The sequence below is a fragment of the Aythya fuligula genome, chromosome 2 (genome assembly GCF_009819795.1).
Source record: "Aythya fuligula isolate bAytFul2 chromosome 2, bAytFul2.pri, whole genome shotgun sequence".
NCBI lineage: Eukaryota > Metazoa > Chordata > Aves > Anseriformes > Anatidae > Aythya > Aythya fuligula.
The window spans coordinates 63,114,540-63,133,343 of NC_045560.1; the positions used below are offsets into that span (position 1 = coordinate 63,114,540).

The 18,804-nt window shown below is 41.8% G+C and overlaps 1 protein-coding gene and 1 long non-coding RNA gene across 6 annotated transcripts in view; one reads left to right on the plus strand and one right to left on the minus strand.

Annotated features, from left to right (window-relative positions):
• The window catches only part of ELMO1 (engulfment and cell motility 1), a 313,771-nt gene that overhangs the window by 27,057 nt on the left and 267,910 nt on the right, over nucleotides 1–18,804 (minus strand). For 4 of the 5 annotated variants that reach the window (XM_032181430.1, XM_032181431.1, XM_032181432.1 and 1 more), the window contains one exon: nucleotides 507–670. In XM_032181430.1, the coding sequence (XP_032037321.1) occupies nucleotides 507–670 (164 nt within the window). Of the gene's footprint in view, nucleotides 1–506; nucleotides 671–17,354; nucleotides 17,694–18,804 lie in introns of those variants that run through there. The other variant, XM_032181433.1, reaches the window with a different exon arrangement.
• LOC116485796 lies at nucleotides 613–17,981 on the plus strand. The gene is made up of 3 exons (XR_004252896.1): nucleotides 613–672; nucleotides 7,533–7,537; nucleotides 17,971–17,981. It is a non-coding gene; the product is annotated as an uncharacterized LOC116485796 (long non-coding RNA).

Sequence of the window (18,804 nt, forward strand, 5' to 3'; positions counted from 1 at the left end):
AATAATGGCTTTTCATTAACACCAAAGATTATGCTATCAATAAAGACAGTAATACGTAACCCCACTCTTCTAGAGTCAGTCCTCTTGTTCTTAACATCTTGTCTGGCTCAGAGAAGTGGCATCTACAATTTTTAAAGGCCCTTGGACAGAAGACAAAGTTTTAAAAAATACAAATGAAAAAAGTCATTCCTGACAACAATCTCATAAAAAGGCTCATAAACACAATCATACAAAGCCAGGAAATATCAGAGCATTGTTTTTTACAAGTAAGACAGGTGAGACCCTATAGGGATAAATCTGGTTTAATTGAACTCAAAGAAAAAGTTGGGAGTCCCAGCAGAAGAAAACATACACACATTGTGCAGATAGATGCTGCACTACTGCTTTTGAGCACAGCTCCCTGGACAGCTTTCTCACTTCAGTTTCCCCTGAAGAGCTGACAAACATCATTCACATTTGTTAATACTTCCATGCAAAAATAGGTTAGGAGAGAAGACAGTACTTACAGAATTGGACGAGACTGGAAATCTTCCTGGTTCATTCTTTCAGACTGGCGTATTTTCAGTATTTCTGTGTAACTGAGATTCTGAAGCTTGCTCTTGAACTGATCCAGTGAGCTAGGCTTGGTAGTGAGTGCTCTCATTATCTGTTCTTTCACTACCTGCATTACCTGTGGATGACAAAGAAGAGAAAAGAAAACCTGTGTTAACACCTTCTGTGTTTTTGTCTCAAATATTATTGTGTGTCGGACTAAGGTTTCCAGGTTGTATTGGGTTTATGGGCATCTGTAGAGAAGTTCCCCTGTGGCCTGTGGAGAGGCCCCTGGTGGAGCAGGCTGTCCCCCTGAAGCCCATGGGTCCCACATGGAGCAGATCTCCACGCTGCAGCCCCCCCATGGGTGGAGGAGCCCCCGGTGGAGCAGGTGGATGTGGCCTGGAAGAGGCTGCGGCCCATGGAGAGCCCCCGCAGGAGCAGGCCCCAGGCCGGAGCTGCAGCCCGTGGAGAGGAGCCCACACAGGAGCAGGGGGGCTGGGGAGAGCTGCCCACCCATGGGGGACCCGTGCTGGAGCAGTTTGCTCCTGGGGGATGGATGGACCCCGTGGGATGGAGCCATGTGGGAGCAGTGCTTGAAGAGCTGCTGCCTGTGGGCAGCCCTCGCAGGCTCAGTTGGGGAAGAACGGCATCTTGTGGGAGGGACCCCACGGGGAGCAGGGGCAGAGAGGGACCGTGAGGGAGAGGCAGAGAGGAAGCATCAGGGACTGTCTGCAGATCCCATTTCTTGTGCTGTTCGGGGGGAGGAGGTGGAAGAATTGAGATTGAAGTTGAGCCTGGGAAGAAGGAGGGGTGGAAGGAAGGTGGTTTTAGTTTTTTGTTTGGTTAGTTGGTTGTTTTTATTTTGGTTCTCACTGCCCTACTCTGTTATAATTGCCGTAAATTAAATTAATCTTCCCCAAGTTGAGTTTGTTCTGACTGTGACTGCAATGGGTGAGCGATCTTTGTGTCCTTATCTTAGCCCATGAGCTGCTTCATTGTTTTTTCTCCTCCTTGTCTTGCTGAGGAGGGGGAGTGAGCGAGCAGCTTGGTTGGCACCTGGCAGCCAGCTGAGTCCAGCCCACCACCTAGGTACAGAAGATTAGTATTATCTGGTCTCAAGTCAATTTCTCAGTAGCATAACCAGAAAATTAGCCAACTTCTGGCAAGGCAACACAGCTTACAGCAAAAGCCCATCTGCTCTGTAACAAGAAAACTATTATTTTGGGGGACTGGTGGGGCAAGGGTCATTTATCACTTCACAGTCTCCTGACAGCTGAACTCTGATCACCAGTTACAGGACTGTAAATCCCATTCGGTCTGTGGCTCGTGTGCTCATGGCAGCAGTAGCCTGGCTCTCTTGGATTCTGAGCTGAGATGATAGCCCTGTCATGTCGGAGACAGGCACGCATACAACAATGTATTTGTAACAGCATAAAAAAGCTGTGAAGTCCTAAGTTGCTGAGAGCGCAGATGAACATCCTGATTTCTGCCAGCTTGACCCAGGTGATGTGTACCAGCCAGTAGATACTGCAGAGAGTTTTTTCAGGTCTTACAACTCTCCTACTGGGCCTTACAGGTGTTCTCCTGACTAAAGGGCAGTAGTGATAAGCCACAAACTGTGATCTGTTGTTTCCTTCATTACTGTCATGGTGAAAGGAGGGAGGGTCTGGCCATGTGACTGTCCTTGTGATCATTATTACTTGCTATCCAAGCACTTCCAGTTCTCTCTCCCTGTTCTGCCTTGTGGCTAAGTTGCTTCAGTCCTCAGCAAGTTTATCATGAATCTCCATGGTCTCTCAGATGGAGAGAGATCTGTGTGTCCAGTTCTAGGCTCCCCAGCACAAGAGAAAGACAGACATACTGGGGAGAGTCCAGCAAAGGGCCACCAAGATGATGAAGGAACTGGAGAATCTCTCCAATGTGGAAAGGCTGTGAGAGTTAGGACTGTTCAGCCCAGAGAAGAGAAAATTCAGGAAGATCTCAGAGTGTATAAATATCTGATGGGAGGGTGCAAAGAGGAGGGAGACAGGTTCTTTTCAGTGGTGTCCAGTGAAAGGACAAGAAGGGAACACAAACTGAAACACAGGAGGTTCCTACTGAACATCAGGAAACACTTTTTCACAGGCTGCCCAGAGAGGTTGTGGAGTCTCCCTCCTTGGAGCTACCCAAAAGCCACATGGTCCTGGGCATGCAGCTCTAGGTGGCCCTGCTTCAGCAGGGGGGTTGGACCAGCTGACTTCCAGAGGTCCCTTCCAACCTCAACCTTTTGGTAATCCTGTGAGAGCTCTACACTGCAGGCACATTACTATCATATACAGTGAAGGAAAGAGAAGTTGATTAGTCAGAAGAGAGAGAGAGAGAAATTTGCCAGGGATATTACAGGATTGTTTTTGAAATAATGCCATAAACAATGCAAACCAAAAATGAGAATGAAGGATGTCTGGGCAACAGCCATCAATCTGCATAATAATTATTTTATCAGAGAAAACTGCTGAGACACAGTTAACTAAGAGGAATTGCTTGGCTTTACTTCAAATAATTACATATCAGAGATTACTGTCTCTCTCTCCAAATTCTGGATTCATTTCTTTGGTGCTGGTGCAAATCACACACCTTGAAACACTTATCCAATGCTGTGCTAAAGTTGGCTGAAAACACGGTGTCAGTTTCAGAAAGGCCTATTCCACCCAAATCCAAAATCTAGAAAGCAGTACAAAATGGCAACCACTGCCATGGTATGAAAGCAGACATGACAGAAATTAACAGCTACACAGAGGCCAAGATCTTTTTCTTCTCCATTCATTTTCCTTTGTTCTTCCACCTTCATCGTGTATCTTAAAACAGAAGCTCAGGCCCTTAGAGGTTCCCTAATCATTCTGGAAACTTAACATATGAATATTCCATTGGTTCACATGTAGTCTTAGTCTTGTAACTGTCATTGCCTTTGCTATGTTTTTTATTTTTTGCTTCCTGAGAAATAAATTATGTCCTAGATGTGATCTAAACACTCTTTTTAGCTGTGGCCACCAATTGAAAGTAAGCAATTAAAAAATGGAAGACAGTCTCCTTCCTTACTACAGGGGCAACATCCATTCCAGAGATCTACTTCAAGAAGAGAAAGATATTTCTCAAAAAGCTGTTGGCCCGACTGGAAAGCAAATGCCTTCACCACATTTCCTTGCATCCTTGCAATTAAGATGCTACTTCAGTAAATCTTGGAAATCTGGCCCAGACAAAGCAGAGATCCTCTCCGTCTACTCTTACAAATCTAGTAGGTACATTGCTGTGTGTTTGAGCAAGTCTAAAACTTGGTTTGATGGTAAAAAAACAACTTTGAGTTCTATACTCTTCAGCTATGCACTGTGCCTTTTATAATAGAGAAATATCTGTTTTCAGATGGTGGCCATGCACAGCCAAACCCTTCTGAATAGCTCCTTAGCCTGTGAGAACCTGCTACTTCCCCATCTGAAATATAAACTCCTCTTGACTGCCACCTGATTGCTTAGAGGTAGTAATGCCTCCTTGACTACATTACAGTGCACTCACCAGATCATAGCAATCTAAGCAATAAACATGCTGTCACACCTCAGAAACTACAAACAGCAAGGCCAAGCAAACATAACACCTGAATGTTGACGAATTGCTACCCCATCCAATGAGATTCGTGACATTCTCCTAGTGGTATCACTGGGTCTTGTTTTAATAACCAAAGGGCTTAGGAAACACAACAAAAGAAACAACCTTAAAGGAATAGTGGAGAAAACTTAAGCAGACAACCTTAGCAATAAGCTGGATGTTTAAAATTATCTTCTCTCCTGCTCTTTCTGCCTTCTTGGCAATGACTACTAATTGCTGCTAATTAATTGTAATTTATATTTCATATAGTTATACATTATTAATTGCAATTAATTACTATTATTAGCAACCATACTGGTACTATGAAGGGAAAAGAGGGGAGAGACTGGAAACCAAGCTTTCCTATTGAGAACACAGTACCTCCTAATACTAACGTCTAAGCTTCCAGCGAACTGTGCTTAACTTTTCACTGTCGTAGAGAGTATGACATTCAACTGCTGGCTTCACTTCCACTTTCTCAGGCCTGCTGAGAAGTTGCACCAGACAAGTTTACTACACATGGTTTTATACTCAGGCTGCAGTCATCAATTCTGTACTATCATAAAAAAAAAAAAAAAAAAAAAAAAAAAAAAAAGAGTGCAGAAATTCAGACATTTAATTCAGACACTTACATCCCACTGCTCATGGGATCAAACTCTCTATCTGCTAGAAAGCAACAAATTATTGCCATTTCAAACAAATAGGCAGAGTATAACTGCTAAACTAAGCATACTACACTGCTGTGCTAACTACTACCACCACACTGCCCTGGTTTTTCAGCACTAAACCAGAGCTGCGAGCAAACATAGTCCTGTAATCAGGGCTACGGGTGCTCTCAGTTATGCTTAGCTGCAAAATCTTGTACAGACCCTTGTCTCCTTTCTCTGGTACTCTGTGTTGTGGTTAACATGCAAACAATGCAAATTCCTCTTCTTCACTATGATCTGGAAAGTTATTCTCAGGGTATCATCAAAGAGCTACTTGGTTTATTGGCTGCCCTTCTCCCCAGACAGAAGGAAGGAAGCGTATGCCCCAGGCCCAGCACATAAGGGGGTGATCAATTGCCTTGTAATGTTTATAGCCAACAATATTTAACTAGCTGGCCAAAATGGCAAAGCTGTTGGTTGCAGTGCGTCTCCTGAGTATTTGGGAACCACTGCCAAGATCCTCTAATCTGTCTGAATAATTTCTAAAGCTGAGTTGCCAGCCCTTGATTACTGCTGTATGAAAGACAGCATCAACCCTTCCTCCGTGTGTATCTGAAGTTACAATGAAATTAAAGGTATGCTCTACTCAGTGTAATTACACATAAACACTGTAGACAGTTCATTTAATTACATTACACTTTGCTTCTCTTACTGAGAGATGAGGGTTTCAGAGGGCACGTTTGCTTTCATTCATGTCCTTTTTATCTGATGACCTTTTGTGTGGTATGAGAATCCCAAGCTCTGCATTATGACTAAGACAGGTAAATTCACTGAAGACAGTAAGGGAAAGACAGTAGAGGGAAAAAACAACAACCACAACAAACAAACAACAACAACAAAAAAAACTTCTCTTTCATTTCTCTGGCTGATATCACCATAACATTGAACTATGCATTTTTTTTTGTTAAACTGTTTTTGTCTAGCTTTGTATTTTGCTTATTTGACCTAATCTGTCATATCACATTCTGATTATTTTGCCTCTCCAGCACTTCCTCCTCTTTTGTTCTTTCTTCTCACTCTGTCTCTTGCCACAAGGACTTTTATCTATGCAAATAAAGCTCATGCCTTTAAGGATTGTGGAGAAGTCTGAACACTTAGGCTGTACAATGAGGAAACAAAATAAAAAGTGAGAAGGCATCAATGTAAAGAAGAGGAAGTTGTCAGAGCCTGACACCCAACTATACTGCAACCTTTTCACTGACTACATTTCAGCAACTTGTCTGCAACTATAAGCAGCACAAAATGGCCACCTCTCTATTCTGCTATACCATGACATACCATACCAGTGCAAAAGCTTGTCCTTAGCATGACCTGAGAAGACTGGCTGCCATCTAAGACATCCTACCACTACCTGCAAGGCTTCTGGAAATTTAAGTCTGAGCTTTCCACTCAGCAGAAATCCTCTTTCTACAAACTTGCAGCACCAATCTTCTCAGAAATCACCCCCAGAACATCCCAGAAAGCTGCAGATTCACAACAATCCACCTGCAGAACAAGAGGTAGAAGATGAACGCTTCTTATAACTTCCCCACAACATCACTGCTTCTTTTGAATTAGCATGCCTTTTCACATGTAATGCCCCTCTTACAGGTCATTCAAGAAAGATGCAAAGACTGTCACAGAAGCACTGTGTTGCACTTTTACTGTCTTGGGGCATGTGTTACACTGATTGCTGCTTGGTAGTGTACTCAGGTATGTGTGTCTGTTGGTATGTTCTGCTAAATGATTGCCATTAATCTGACAATCTACCTTCCTTCTGCATGGTCAAGACTCAGATTTAAGTCACGAGTCCAACAATGATCTACTGGGTTTGGTGCTTTCGTAATTTGGCTCAGAATAAGCAAGTTCTGCAAAGTGTGATTCCTGTCTCTTTGCAGCGTATGATAGAAGACAACTCACTGGACAGTGCTATATCCAGAGACACCCCCCTTCTGCAACCAGACTGGAAGAATCTGAGATGTGAGACATTTTAAGGCTGTATTCATTGGCTTTTACATGTGACCACTTAAAAAAAAAATCAACAAGACAACAACCAGAAAACTAGTGGGACGACCTGTCTTTGCAATTCATACCTTGCTTCCTTCCTATCTAAACATTCCTGAAAAGAAACAGCTCCATTTGTACAATGTAAAAAAAGGAAGAAGAAAATATGATACGGTTATTGAGATCCAGCTCGATCATTTTAGTCACAAAGGGATTTCCTTCAGTTAAATCAACAGTGCAGGCAAAAAATAAGGTTGTAGAATGAAATGGCCAAATCATTCTTAATGAACAGTGCTTACTGACAAAGGAAGCCATAAAGAAAATCTAATTCTGAAGGGAAAGGAAATGACTTCAGTTTTCAAGCAACCTGTCAACCACTTTAATGAAAACTTTACATATTTAAAGTGTGCTCCATGTAATTCAAGACAATTTTTTAGGCTATTCCAACAGAAGAATTGTCTTAACTAGATCAATGGTTATATTTCCAGACTACTCAGAAGAGTAATCCTGAGAGACTTCAAGGTCCTTGTAAGAAAATTTAATGCTATTCTTTGTTTTCCTGTCTCCACATATTGCAATCTGTGACTTCACTACACTAGTACATTGGTCACAGCCTGCAGCAAGCTTTCACTCTGCATTATTTTAGTATATTAATCCAAACATGCCATCCTACACAAGTAAATTTAAGCTCAGTGTTGGTACAATCTAAACATTGATAAGAGACACCAAAATCACAGATCATTTGTTCTATTACAGTCTGCATACTTTGGAATTATAAAAAACTAACAAAACAAACAAACAAACAATCCTGAACCTAAAGCAACAACAATAACAAAAAACAGTTTTCAATCTTCTTAACTATTGCAGCATACAAGGACAGTAGCTGGAGCAAATGATAAAGAGGCAACTCTAAGCCAGCTGCATGTATACAATGACAGGAATAATTAAGTTGATCCATTTTCAGGCAGTGGGATGAGGAAGTGGCTGTCAGAAGATTTAGCAGGTATAAGCTCTGATACATTTTTATCTCTTCATTTTCTGCAGAATTTAAAATCCACTGTGAAAAAACAAATTGTTGGGGTTTTGGCTTTCCTTTCTTTCCTTTCGTTTGTGAGTATACTTTTCTAGTATGAACCAAGACATTTTTCTGTCTACAGGAAAGAAACTTGAAACAATGCAATGGTTTTGATCAAGCTGAGAAGCCTGTTTCCATGTGGTATCACTATCATTATTAAGTTCAGCAATGACCATCATTTTACAGGAAAACCTAGTATGAACAAATGAGCATACCCAGCAGATGTGATAATGGAGCTGAGAGGTAGGAGATGTGATAGCTGTTCTACACAATTTGTTTAAAAGGCTTATAGCAGGTACTTGGAAGCTCAGTGCTGTAGTAATAGATTTCTTCAATGTGAAACCTTGTTCATTGCCTCAGAAACCAAAAAATACCTCTCTTCTGATGAGGAAGAGTAAAAAGAATGTGGAGGAGCCTGACCTGGATCCTGAGGTCCAACCCAGATCTTCCTTCCTCAGTGATGAAGGAAGAAAGGCTGAAGCAAAGCCAACACATTTCAGAGTGGTTTTGATTTTTCCAGCTTTTTCTATTCCCTTGACTAATTAATCAGAGATGTGGGAGACCAGGCTGATACCACACAGTTTCTGGGAACTGATATGCTGAGACTGTCATTAATCAAAGACTACACAAGAGGGGATAGGGGATTCATTACATTCCTCCAGGGGCTCCAGGCTTGTAAGAAGGGAAGAACAACAGCCTCAGGGTCACAAGAACAAGACTGGTGAGCACTCTGAAACATGGTGAGAAATGGGGGCTGAGAACAAGGCAAGGAAGAGGGCAGAGAAGAGATTGAATATAAAGGAGCTGATGTAAAAATGTTCATTCCCTTGGGGGAAAAAAAAAAAAAAGAAAAAAAAAAAAGGCTAATTCTGCTATTGGATGTGAGCATTTTGTAAAGTTGCACAGCTTCAGTGACAATGGGCCACTAATTGCTGCATCCCCAGGATACCCCTCCTCTACAAGAAGAGCCTGTGGTCACAGCTTCACTTGCCACTTTCCGAAGTAGCTCCCAGAATTCTGTTAGTTGCACCGATCATTTTTCCCTTGGATATCTACATCCTGATAGGGAAGCACTAGGTATCTGGGAGGCCTCCAGTTATTTTTCAATATTAAAACTGATTTGCTCAATTAAAGACAAGAACAAAGGAAGAGGCTTTGGCTGGGAGCAAAAAACAGCTTGAATTTGATTGGGGAAAAAGACAAAAGCCTACCAAAGAAATTCCACTGAAGGGTAATATAAGGCTAGAGGAATGAACAAGAAAATACTTTTAACAATGACTGTTAACAGACAGAAGTAGACAAAGGAAACAGAAAGGCAGCTAGTAGGAAAGATGCTATAAACAAGGAAAAGTGACCAGACCAGAAACAGGGGTTCTAGCAGGGAGTATTAGCATGTGGAGAAAAGCATTTGGGTGATGATTTGCAACAAAATAAATGAAAGGATGGAAAAGTTTGAAGAAGAAAAATGAGAGGGAGAGACTGTGGCTCTGATAGATGTTGCATTTCAGTAGAAAATGAAGACTGAAGGTAAAAGATGAGTTAAAAGGAAATGGGAGAAGAGCAAAAGATGAAGGAAATGATACACTTATTATAATGTCATGGCTCAGAAAGCAGTTCTCTGAAGGAAAACCTTCCTTAAGGACTGGCCTGAGGAAGCTGTGGGCAAAACTGATAGTAATAGAAAGGGAAGGGAACAGTGGTCCTTTACATAGTTGAAATGCAAGTGGATTTAGAATCGTCATCAAAGAGTACATAAACACAGTCCATAAAGTATTCAAACCTTTTGGTAAACGACAATGTAGAAGCTGTCCACTGGCTTCTTGCAGGGTAGAAACCATATCCTAACCTCATGGCTGAGGGTTCAGTCCAAAACAGACCCAACGATGCTTACCTAAACATGCAAGTCAAATACTAAATATTTGGGTTCTATTAGGCTGAAACAGGATTGACTTATAGATAGGAGATGTCCTCCCTACACTTAATATTTGCAGAATACTATTTGCATCAGAAATAAGGAACATGTTTATTTCCTTTTTGTGCTTCACACCCTAAAGTAAGCAAAGGAAGAAATGAATGAGTGCTGTGTGACAAAGCTTTTCCACCCCAGTAAAATGATGTGCAAAGTTAATATGACAGTTTTTGTAAACTTACTTGTCAGTTAATTAAAGTCTTAGGTCAACTAATATTACATTATTTCCCACAATGTCTGACAACCTCCTTTGGCAAAATGAAACATGCACAAAATCATTGGTGGGTGGCATTTAATCCAGGGCTTTTCACAGACAAAATGCACTGATCTCCTCAAACAAAATGTTAAGCGAGGGGAGGGGGAAAAATTAGGAGATATTTGTATTCTTAGTCAGATATCAATGTAACAATTAACATGTCAAATAACATGCTTGTGAATTCTAAAGGCAAGTAATATGAATTACCCATGATTAGGAACATACACATGAGTATTTTTTCCCTTACAATACATGATTAAATTAAAGGACTTACACTAAGTGAAAATTAATATACTTGCAAACAGCTCATTCTACAGAAGGAAAGCAAGGATAAAATTCAAATAGGTAGTTTTCCCCATAGGAAAGTGTTTAAAAACAAATACCAACAACAAACACCAAAAGAACCACCACCAACAACAAAAATACAACCTGAAGTTTTGGGTATTGATGATGAATAAAAAAAAAGACTAAGTGGACTGAAACACAGGAAAAGCTGGGGAGAGAAATTTTTAAAAAGGGATCAGAAGAAGCTAGAAACATTGCTCAGTACATCTGATAAACATGAAAAATTCAGAACAACATGGGTGCAATAGCTCAGGTGGAATATTGACTTCAATATTAGCCTGTTGGTGAGCTGGATTGTCCCTAATCTTCTGGGCGAATCGGAGACGCACCAGCTAGCACAAAGCACCAGGCAATATAGTATATTCCCATATATGCTTTTCAGAGAAAAGGAAATTTGCCTATGAAAAATGTTAATCTTGACTAAACTCGTTATGCAAAAGCACTGTAGTTTTGACCAGCTTTGCAAACACTTCTGTGGTTCTTCAGCAAGTCTAAAAGTTGGTCCACCACTCAAACTGTAAGCACCCAAGTAAGGAATTTCAAAGTACTATCTCATTTTTATCTGTTATTCACATGAACAAAGGAAAAGAAATTGATAGGTAGAAGTCAGAAGCTTCAGCTTTTGTTGTTCTAGGCTTTAGTTAAATGGCATTCACCACTTCAATGATACCTTTTTTGACTTTTCTTTTTTTTTAAGGGCAAAGCTTTAAAAGTTTCTGCTGAATAAAACCTATTAGAAGGACTGAAAATGTGTTTTGGGCTTAAATTAGAGAACTACATTATTCGCGTAGGTTTTCCTGATGAATGTGGGAGCCAAATGTTCACTAAAACCATGTAGGACCATTTAATTCAATCCACTCACGTGGTTGTCCTCCCAGTTATGGTAACTGACTGGGCTAAACACCTAGTAGCCATACAAAAAGGCAGTCGTGCAGATTTACTTTTCCTCTGAATGAACTTACATCTCAATATGCACCATAATTTACAACAAATAGACTGTAATAATTTTTAGGTAAACCCTTGTTTTCACATTCATGTCACTGAAGAAAGCAGTGAGCTGTAAAACATGTCTACAGAACCGTTTCAAGTGATAGCTGTATTGGTATCAGTAAGTCCAGTCAGTGCCACAAGAATAAAAATAGTTACATGAATTAACTGAATGATTCACAAAAATACGTGAAACAATGTAAAGATTAAATGCACCATGACTTGTTAGATGTTAGCTCTAAAAATTATTCTGTAAATCCTGAGCTCACAAATTACTGACTTGACAGATTGTAATAAGTGCTGTCAGGACTATTACCAACCAAGAGGTTTGCTTGGATCTGACAAACACACACAAAACGTCTATATGCTGGGATAAAAAAGGGAAAAAATGTTTTCATTGCCATTTAAAAATGTTCTGAAATTATTATATATATATATTTTAAATTCTGAATTTGTGCAGTCTAGTTCAATGTGATCTTTGCCTTGCGTAGTTATATCATTACTGTACTGCTCATATGAATAACAAGAACAATGCATATTTTTTTCCCCCTTGAGTTATGGCACGTAACCAAGCATATAAAGAATTCAACAGAATTCAACTAGACTATTCTTAGAAGAAGAAAAAGCACGGATGACATGTTTTGCCATACCTCATTCTAAAAAATGCACTGGAATCGTTTATGGCTTCAGAGACCTGATTTTTGATTGATGCAAAGGAGCAATCTTTTCTCCCCCAGATCAAAGGAAAGCTTTTCTGAGATCTATATGCAGCACAGGAAAATAAACTACTCCCCGGGATAGATAACAGTGATTTATCTCACACGTAATACTAACATCAACTGTTCCAAAGCATTCAATCACCTCACCTTGATTACAAAACCAATCCGCTAGTTAGGGAAATTAGGAATGGAACAAACCTCTGAGGTTACCCAATCCTTTTCTTCAGGAATGAGATACTCTTCCATGAGCACAGGGCAAGCCCTCTACAGCTATATGTAATCTTAACTAAGACATACCAATAACCATCAGACCTGTGTGGACTGCTTTCTCTGCCCCAACCTCTTTCACTATGTGTATCGGAAGCACCTGGAAGTCATACTTTTTTCTTCCAGTGAATACGTCAATACTACATTTCCATTTTCTTTCTTTTTTTTTTTTTTTTTTTTTCTCCTGTTCCCTTTACTGATGTTAAATAAGGAACAAGGAAAAATTTCTCACAGAAAGATTAAGACAAGACTGCAGTATTTGGTTTCATGGCTACTTCCAACTATTGACTGGAAACTACCAACAACATGCACAGAAACACGTATCTCTGGAAACGCATCAATCCTGTCTAGGATGGTAAACAGTGTCTTAAAATAGTGTTAATCTGTAGCTAACTAGTGAGTTATAGATGGAGGAAAACTTACAATCTCAGTGATAAAAGACCCTTTCTCTTGTAACTTGAATGTTATCACTGCACTCCCTTCCATATGATCATAAATCACTGCACTTCTTTCCACACTGTCAGTAATCTACAATTCTAATGAGCCAGCACACTCCTCCTTTCCCACAACTCCATGTCTATTTACTCTGTGTTTTGGGGCAGGAGCTGTTTTTAGAATTAAATGCAAGCTATTTGTTTTCCTTTGAAAGGCTAGAGTCGAATTCTGTGCACTCCAGATTGCAGAAGTCAACAACACCAACAAAAAAAGACTCATTCTGAAATTCCCCCACTGCCTCATGCACGATTATACAAAGGATTTGCTTCAGTAAATTTGCCTGAGTTGAGAAAGAAGCCAAATGGCAAACATCGACATCATGATAGAACATAGTCCAGGGGCACAGGCATAGTGTGTCCAGACACCTGCATCATATTTTGGTAATGAGAAATCTAGGACTGAGGTGAAGGATACGAGGATGCTATTTCTCTTTTGAATCCTCTGCTGTACTGTGTGAATAAGAGTGCAGCATGTGAGGCAATGAATGCAGAAAGTTCTCTCAAAATCTTATGCTATTTTATCCTACTGGAAGGCAGACAGAAAGGGAGAGAAAATTCCTGTAAGGGAAATTAGTAGAATTGATGCAACCTGTGTTTCTCTGTATGAAGTGCTCATAGAGGCAGTAGGATAGAGTCAAGGGGAAACCACTGCATAGTCACAACATGCAGCGGGTGGGAACAGGCTGGAGGTATGGAGCTTGTAAAGCCAGGGAAAGGTGGTGACAGTGGAACTTGGAAATGACTATGTGAAAAACAGTCAAGTCCAGAGACTGTTAAGAGCAGACAAGCATCTCTGGCATTTTCTTTAAACAGACTCCTCTTTTACTACCAGGTATTACCGGGTTTCCACTGAGAAAATGAGATTTCAGAGTGTTTTCTGGGCACCTCCAAGTGCCCAGAAGAACGCAAAATGCAGATGTCTGCAGTGTCACTGCCCCACACCTCCACACAGCCAGTTCAATGAGAGCTGTTTTCCCTTGGAAACCCACTTCTTGTTTTTAGTATTTTCTGTTTAATTCCTGCGGCAGAGTGGGTTTTCTCTGGCCTGCCTTTCATTTTCTCTTCCCCCTCCCACCTCTTTCTAGAGTTACAAGCAGCTCCCAGGATCACACTTGATGAACCCAAATATCCCAGCAGAAGCCACACGCAGAAGCATGCGACATTCTGTTGCAGAGGAGAGACAGGACGGGGAGAGCCTTATAACGGTGCTATTATAGTAGGAGAGAGAAAAACAGCAGCTCCCCACAGCAGCTGTGAACTGGGCGAAATGCCCAGGGGCCCAGCGGCGACAGGGAGCGGGAGCCAGGCTGCTGGTTCCCAGGCAGGAGCGAGCCAGGGAGGCAGAAGAGATGGGGGGCACCGGCATGGGGAGGAGATTTACCTCCTGCCACCTCACTTGCCACCAGCACCCACGTCTTCAAATACACCTTCTGCATCAGCTTCCTCAGTCTCATCTCTGTTGGGGGAGGACCATGGGTCAGGATACATCTGTGCTGGGCCTCGTTTGGTAGGGTTCAGTGATTTACAGGGACACAGAATGCTAGGGGGGTGCTTTGAATAAATTAAATATATATATATAATATTTTATTTATGTTTATATTATATTTATATATATATATATATTTTTTTTTTTTAATAATCCGTGTCCAGAACTGACTGATCCATGGTTTTTGACACCCTCTATGCTGCACAGAGGCCCTGCAAGCTTCTTTTGCACATTATCAGTTTCTACCAAGCTACATATGACCTTAGCACAGCTGGTGCTGCAACTCAACAGCCATCACCTACCAAGTAGGCAAAAATGATGGCTGCTGGACTGCCAGCCTATGGAGAGCACGAGGCAGCCAGTTGCTATTACAGTTGGTACAGGTAGAAATAAGAAGCTTCTATCCTGATCCAGCACTGATCACTATCACTGTATCCAAGTCCTGTATCAACATTAAAGTAGGGCACATATTTGGTACATGTTAAAGCATTACTGAATTAGAGTGAAATTAATTCTGACACCCTGTAGGGCTCCCTTGCACCATATAAACCAGTGCTGTCTTGGGAATCCAACTTGCATCTGCATCATACATCACATTGTCTCTGCCGTAGCATGGGTAGGAAAGCATTTATTGTTTTTAGTTCATGACAAGAGTGTAAGATCCTTCCAGCCTTTAAAATGCACCAGTTCATCAGATAAAAGGACTTATGTAGGTGCAAACCACTATTATTAGCTGTGTTCCCATTTTTGAAAACTGTCAGAAGGAAATAGAGGGGAAAAAGCTACCTATTAGAGCTCCACAGGAAAGCAATAAACTATTCCAATAGAAATCTGGTCTAAGTAGCATCCTGTTAAAAAGAAAAGGTGTTTTGAGGTGACAGCACCAAGGTCTTAAGAACAGCAAATTGCTCGTTACCTTGTACATAAACAAGTCATCAGAAGTGCTGTTTTATACAGACACCTCAGTGTAATGCAGGGTAAGATTCAAAGACAGGTAAATATTTCCTGATGAAGACAGAATTCTAGTTTTCTTATTGAGTGTTCACAGTAAATCTACCTACGCACAGCTCTTGATATAGACTCTGGCCTGCACCGCAGCAAGGACGAACGTGGGGGATCCTTTCGTGGCTGGGCACGATGTAGAAGCCTTTCATTTCCCAAACAACCAGCTACCTGCCCTCCCTGAAGCTGTGCTTTTCATGCATCTTCAGTACACTGCTCATAAAGCTCACAAATCCTAAATTTCTGATAACCACATGAAAAATACAGGCAGTAACAACGTCTCTCCAAATTACCAGTTGGCATCACCAACAGAGATAGCAACCAGCAAGTTTGAATTCGAATACTTCCTAATTAGGATGTTAAAAAATACAACCGATGTAGCTGCTCATTTGGAAAACCTCTCTTAGCCCAGGTGCACTGTTTTCTTTTCAAGAAAGTGCCAAGGAGAAAACAAGGCAGCAAATTCCCTAATAGCATATCGTCCCCACAGCTCCTGTGAGCTTCCCCAGGCCAGCTTCCCCATCTGCACACCTCAGGCCAGCTTTTCACTGTGTGCAGAGCAGTCCCCAGCGGCTGCAAAGGAAAGATGTGGCTTGAAGAAAGGTGAGAAAAGTGCCACTGGCAGGTTTTGCATGAGAGGCAGAGTAAGCATAACTTCACCCACTGAGAGAAGAAAAACAGAACAGCTCGCCATGCACAAGGGGAGTTTTAATCTGTGGGTAATATCATGTAGTTTGTCTGTCAGCAAAAAATCCCTAATTTACACCATTTTAAGGTCTGCTTTCCAGTGCCACATGGTGATTATCAAAAAGAGATAACAGAGACAATGAGATCAAACTGACCGCTGGTGTTGCTGTCATCAAGCTGAGTTGAATAGGAAATAATTCAACATCTTCAAAATTTAAGCTCTATGTTCCCCACCTCCTTGCAAAGTAGGATAAAACTTGAGGACAGAGAAGCAGATTAAAGGACTGAAAAGAAGTATTTCTGTCTAGATTGAAGCATCTGAGAAAAGCCACTGAACACTGTGCTTAAGAACCTGGCAACTGCCCTGTTGAGAAGTCAATATATGCCAAGAGACAGCGAGTGGTGGCAGAAGAACAATCAATCCACAGGGGCTATTGCAAATTAGCCTTTCTACATGTATGCATAGCTCTAACACGTAAGAGCCTTGAATCTGGATTGCTATTGCAATAACATGTTTACCACAGATATAATCAATTAATTTGGATGATTTTTTTTTTCTTTTATCAACCTGCTGTTCACAGAAGTAGTCCAGTAAAATCTATTTTGAGGTGGTTTTGCTAACATGGGCTAGTTTTTAAGACACCTAAAACATTTATCTAAAGAAGTTAGATATCTCACTTTGAAATAAAAATATTAAAAAAATTATCATCAACCTCCTCCTCAAAGCACTTTAACAGAAGCCTTATTTATTGTTGGATTTCTGTAATACTGCAGCCCACGTATTATTTGTCATTTTCCTCTTTTTGGTCAATTTCTCATTTTAATCCTTTTCCTTATGCTTGTACCTCCAGACCTACTTAAAATATAGAAAACCACAAGCAAGGAATAATCAGTAAAAAGATGGCATCAGGAAAATTTCTGCATTTTAGGACTAGGGCTACTTAGACAATCAGTAACAAATTGACAGTTGTGCATCAGATATTCTTTTCTCACTGTTGGAGCAGCTATAGAACAGACTGGAAAAAAATCAGTAAACCCAACAACAATCAGTTTCAAATGGGTCTTACACACCAGTCGTCAAACAGCTGCCAATGACAGCACTTTCATACCTATCTAACAGTAATTGTGGGAAACAGTGAAAAGAGGTGAAACTGAGCAACAAAATCTGCACACGGGTAAGAGGTTTCTTATGGTAGAAAACATCTCCAGAGAGATGAGTTATACCTACCAAACACATCCACAATGCACAAAGCTGTGAAGTTAAAATGCTGCCAACATCCAGTAAGCTTTAGGGAGCGTGGGGCATCTGGGTGTGAGTTCAGACTATGTGCCATATGGGTTTGGGATGACCTCTGGCAGGAAAGTGGCTGCAGCTCTGGGATTAGGGACAGGAGACACAGACCAGGCACATCTCTCACCCCACCAAGAAGCTCCTTCTGCTTCGGCTTCCTGAGGGTGTTCACCATCACCTGCTGCCCCGAACTGAGATGCTGGTGATGAGGAGGGAGCATAAATCAATAGCCAAACGCTGCCGAGAAGAAAAAATATCTCAACAGACAGCTTAAAATTCAAACCTCTGAGCACAGCAAGCGGAGCAGCCTGCAGATGGAGGCAGCTCCGGCAGCTGAAGAGAGGCTGGGGGGAGGCTCTGGCAGAGAGGCTGGTGTGGGAGTTGTGCTCAAGCACTGAAGGGCTGTGGGCAGGTGGGAGGAACCTCGCTGTGCTCGGGGAGGGGAAGGAGACGAGAGGGAACAGGAGCCCTATTGTGATGTGCCTATGGTGGGGAATATAGAGGATGTAAATTACCATATTTTTTCCTCTGTGTTGTGTGTGTCTGATTTAAGAAGTCCGCTGATGGAGGGTGTTACTGGATCAGACTAATCTCAGGCTCCGAGTACATAAAATGAGTACATTTTTACTGCCGGGGAAAATTATTGTTAGGGCTCAGTGCCTCTTCAGGAAGCGCATCCTCTCCAGAACCCAGCCTGCCTGCGAGGGTCGGGGGTTCTGCAGCTGTAGCATCTTCCCCATGCCCCACCAGCCCCCACATCATTTACATCCAAGTGCTGCATGCAGCTGGAGAGCTGCTGGGCACCCTCCATGCATTTCTTCACAGCGATGCCTAAGAGGGCATCCGGAAGCCAGTCCCCCTTAGCCACAGGTAAAACCTTGGGTCACCCTCCTTTTGCTGCAGCTCCCAGCCTGCCCCTTCAAACCACCCCTATCCACTGTTTCTCCTGCGGTCCTGGCCCATCCTGGTCCTCTCCTTCCACTCCAGGGGCTCAAGATAGTACTGGAAGCTCCTGTATGTCTGAGATGCTTGCTCTTCCTGGACTGTTTTTATTCTGACTGTCAAAGAGATGCTCTTCATTCCCTCAATCCCCTAGCTGGGAGAAGAGAGAGAAGGACTTCCATGGGGATCTGGAAGTCTTGAGTGGTGAGAGGGATGGACATCAGCTGGAGCAAAGGTATTAACCACATGCTGTCCACTGCAATGTATGCAAATAGAAAGCACATGCACTTGGAAAGAGAAAACCACTTCTTGTGGAGCAGCAGAGCCTGGTGGCATTCTGCATCTCCATCTGCCAACAGAAAAAGGGAGACCCTTTGAGCTACAGGCTCCCCCAAGCACCCCTTCCCCAAGCACACCAGCCTGACATGAATTGTTGTCTAAAACC